General features: G+C 62.3%; 1 protein-coding gene across 1 annotated transcript; it reads right to left on the bottom strand.

Moving 5' to 3' along the window:
* Positions 1 to 241: 241 nt before the first annotated feature.
* Positions 242 to 3544, bottom strand: MFHAS1 (malignant fibrous histiocytoma amplified sequence 1; the record flags this gene model as incomplete). Its single annotated transcript, XM_035311437.1, has 2 exons — positions 242 to 2176; positions 2225 to 3544. Coding segments are annotated over 2 exons (3087 nt in total), but the record flags the coding sequence as incomplete, so codon positions are not given.
* Between the last annotated feature and the right edge of the window lie 19 nt (positions 3545 to 3563).

Below are 3563 nucleotides of genomic sequence, written 5' to 3'. Positions count from 1 at the left end.
CTCTCATCCAAGAGAGGGCTTTTTATCCAGGGCTACAAAGACCAACGCAGCCATTGTCTACCAGCAGGAGCTTCCCCTTCTTTGGAGCCATTTGTAAACACACAGAGATGCCTAGAAGTCCCTCGGTGTCCTGCCTCCTACCCCCAAAACACCACGCCACTCCAGGAAATCAAAATCAGGACAGGACAGGGCCTTCTCAACAACAGCATGGCCAATGCTCAGGGCCAAAATCCCAAAATCAGAGAGAAAAGACCTGGCCAGAGGGGGACGTGGCACCCCCCTCATCTCAGAATAGGGTTATTTTAAGCCTGTCTCCTTGGAGCTACCCTAATATTTTCTCTTATGACTCAAGTCACCAGGAAAGGGAGCTAGAGAAGAGGAGGTTAAGAAGAATAAAATTAAAGCAAGCTCAGATTAACAGCACGAAAATCCCTCGAAGAAGGGGCAAAGAACCAGAAGAGGTGACAGGGAAGAGGGGTTTCGCCTTACCTGGAAAAGTGTGTGGGTTTGGTGACCCTCTTTTAAGGCACTTTGAACAGAGGACGTGCACAGTGTAGTACAGGCCCGGCCACTCTTGGAGCAGGACATTCAGTTCTTCCACTAACGGGGTAATAGCTTGCCAAGCCGTCCAGATATTTGGTAGGGACGCGTGGCTAGCAATAGACAGAGTGTCCGGCTGTAGAGCCCCCCTGGCAGGCCGGTAGCTCACCACCACAGGCACCTTTCCCCGGTAGGCATAGATCTGGTACTTGCCATCCGACCGCTGAACCACGTGGCTGTTGATCTGAACGCTGTAGCGTGCAAACAAGCCGGGCGGGAAAATGAACGGAAAGCTGTACTCGATCTGCAGCTGCTCGACCACAAACGACTGGCCGCTCAGGTTGGCGCCGTTGATCCACGCCTCTGCGTGGGGCACCTCGTTTTTCACGTAGCAGGGGAACTTGTACCAAGCAGCAGCACCGTTCAGGGGCTTGCACTTGGGTTTGTTGACACAGTAGCAGAGCCCCATCTTCTCCAGCAGCTCCAGGATGAGCTGCAGATCCTCCCGGCTCTGGACGTGGGGCTTAAGGAGGAGGCGGATAACGTGGGCGGGGAGGAGGCCATGCAGCAAGAAGCCCTCCACGTAGTGATGGAGCTGAGTGGCCCTCAGCTCGTCGATGTGGGTGTCACTGAGCAGTTTCTGGAGCAGCACGGTGGCATCCTGCTGGCAGAAGACATTGAGGATGTCAATAAGCCGGGGCAGGTTGTGGAACACGTACTCCCGCAACGTGAGGTGCTCCTCAAAGTAGAGCAGCTTCCCGCTCTCGTGCAGGTAGGACAGGGCACTCTGGAGCCGATCCTCTGTCAGGCCCGCCTGCAAGCCCAACCGGGCAGAGTCCCACCAGCTAAGCCACAGCTGCTGAGCCTGCGGCTGGAAGTGCAGCTCCTCCAGCACTTGCCAGGATTTGGGCAAGACCCGGTGCAGGTTTGGGAAGATATCGCGGTGCTCGGCCACCGAGAGGAGCTTGTCCCGCAGGCGACGCACCTGGCAGCGGTCCCGGCAGCTGAAAGGCAGCACAGGGGAGAGGATCTGCGGGCGGTGGTTGAGAAGGTACTGGAACTGAGCTTTTTTTCGCCTCAAGTTCTTGTCCGAGACCCCATAAAAGGCAGTGTGAGGACTGGAGCAGCGCAGGTCAAAGTCCTGTCCCAGAGCCTCATCCACCTGCTGGACCAAGCTCTGGAGGCCCTCAGCATCCCTCTTCTCCTGCTGAGCGATCTGGTGATGGATGTCCAGGCACTTCTCCTCCAGCTCCCGCTCCGCACAGAGGTCCGCATGGGTTCCCACCATACACACCACGGCGTGGGGCACCTTGGAACCGAGCCAGTGCAAGAAATAGCCCACAGAGGGGTAGAAGTGCTGAGGGACATAGGCACTCAAATTCACCACCAGCACGTACAAGGCTCCAGGAGACAGGAAGAAAGACTGGATCACGTCATAGCTCGGGTCTCCCGCCAGCTCGTACACAATGAACGTCAGGCCCCTCTCCGCATCCGCTGTCCAGTCCATCACCTCGATGCCCTTGCTGCCTGACAATCCCAGTCCTGACGGTACCTGGGAGGCATCCAGCGACGGTGCAGGGCACGGTGTTTCTCCTTTCCCTCGGTGGGAGGGAACATGAGAAGGAACGTCCTGCTGCTCAGCGGGGAAGCGTTCTGGCTGTTGCACAGCAGGCACTCGCACTGAGGAAGCGTCCTCCAGGAAGGGGCAGCACACAGCTGGCACTGTCCCAGCGTCCTGCTGCTGCCCGGGACAACCTCTGGGCTGGGTGTTGCCTGCATCCAGGCTCCCCAAGTCCTTCTGCCCATCCTCCTCCATGAGGCATCGCCTCAGCAGGGTCTTGCCCGCATCCTTTAGGCCCATGAGGACCAGCTTGAGGCGGGGCTTGAGGGCAGGCTGGGAGTGGGCCAGCTCCTGCTGGTAGGCTGCGATGTAGGGGATGCCCTTCATACAGACCTCGTAGGGAGGCTGGATGAGGGGATTGTCTTTGATTTTCCACAGGGTGACACGGGAGAGCTGCCCAAAGCCCTCGGGCAGGATGGCAATCTGGTTGCCTTGCAGGACCAGCTCCTCCAGGCTGTGGAGGAGCACGATGGAGTCAGGTAGGTAGCGGATGCGGTTGTTGTCCAGCCAGAGGGTGCGCAGCTGGCGGAGCTGGCAGAGGTGAGAAGGCAGTACAGTGAGCTGGTTGCGGCTCAGGTAGAGCTCCTCCAGCCCTGGCAGCGCCAAGATGGCAGCAGGGAACTCCCCCAGCAGGTTGGAGGAAAGGTTCAGCATCTTGAGCCGCTGCAGGCCGCCAAAGCCGGCGGGCAGCGCCCGCAGCTGGTTGCCGTCCAGCATGAGGCTCTCGAGGGCGCCCAGCTGGCAGAGACCCTCGGGCAGGGCCGCCAGCCCCGTGCCGCTCAGCCAGAGGATCTTGAGGCGGCGCAGGGCAGCGATGCCCTCGGGCAGGGCCCCGAGGTGGCGGTTCCCGGAGCAGTCGAGCTCCTCCAGGGCGGCGAGCTCCAGGAGCGGCGCGGGGAAGGAGGGCAGCTGGTTGTGGTCCACGTCGAGGGCGCGGAGGTGCCGCAGGCGCCCCAGGCCCTCGGGCAGGCGCCGCAGGCGGTTGAAGCTGAGGTCGAGCTCCTCGAGGCGGCCCAGCTCGGCCAGGCGGGCGGGCAGCCCGGTGCCCTCCGCTCCCAGCTCGTTGTGGCTGAGGCTGAGCTTGCGCAGGCCCCGCAGCCCCGCCAGCGCCCCGCCATCGCCCAGGCCCCGCAGGCGGTTGTGGCTCAGGTCGAGCTCGGCCAGGCGGCCCAGGTGGCGCAGGGCGGCGGCGGGCAGGCGGCACAGCCGGTTGCGCCGCAGGCTCAGCACCCGCAGCCCACTCAGGGCGGCGCCCACCTCCTCGGGCAGCTCCTCCAGCCCCCGCCCGCTCAGGTTCAGCGCCTCCAGCTCCCCCAGCGCCGAGGCCGGCGGCGGGCGGCGCGGCCCGGCGGTGGCGGCGGCGGCGGCGGCGGGGGGCTGATGCAGCAGCCAAAGAAGTGGA

The sequence above is a fragment of the Oxyura jamaicensis genome (assembly GCF_011077185.1).
Source record: "Oxyura jamaicensis isolate SHBP4307 breed ruddy duck chromosome 4 unlocalized genomic scaffold, BPBGC_Ojam_1.0 oxy4_random_OJ69193, whole genome shotgun sequence".
NCBI classification, from domain to species: Eukaryota; Metazoa; Chordata; class Aves; order Anseriformes; family Anatidae; genus Oxyura; species Oxyura jamaicensis.
This window is presented reverse-complemented; position numbering and strand designations above follow the sequence as displayed.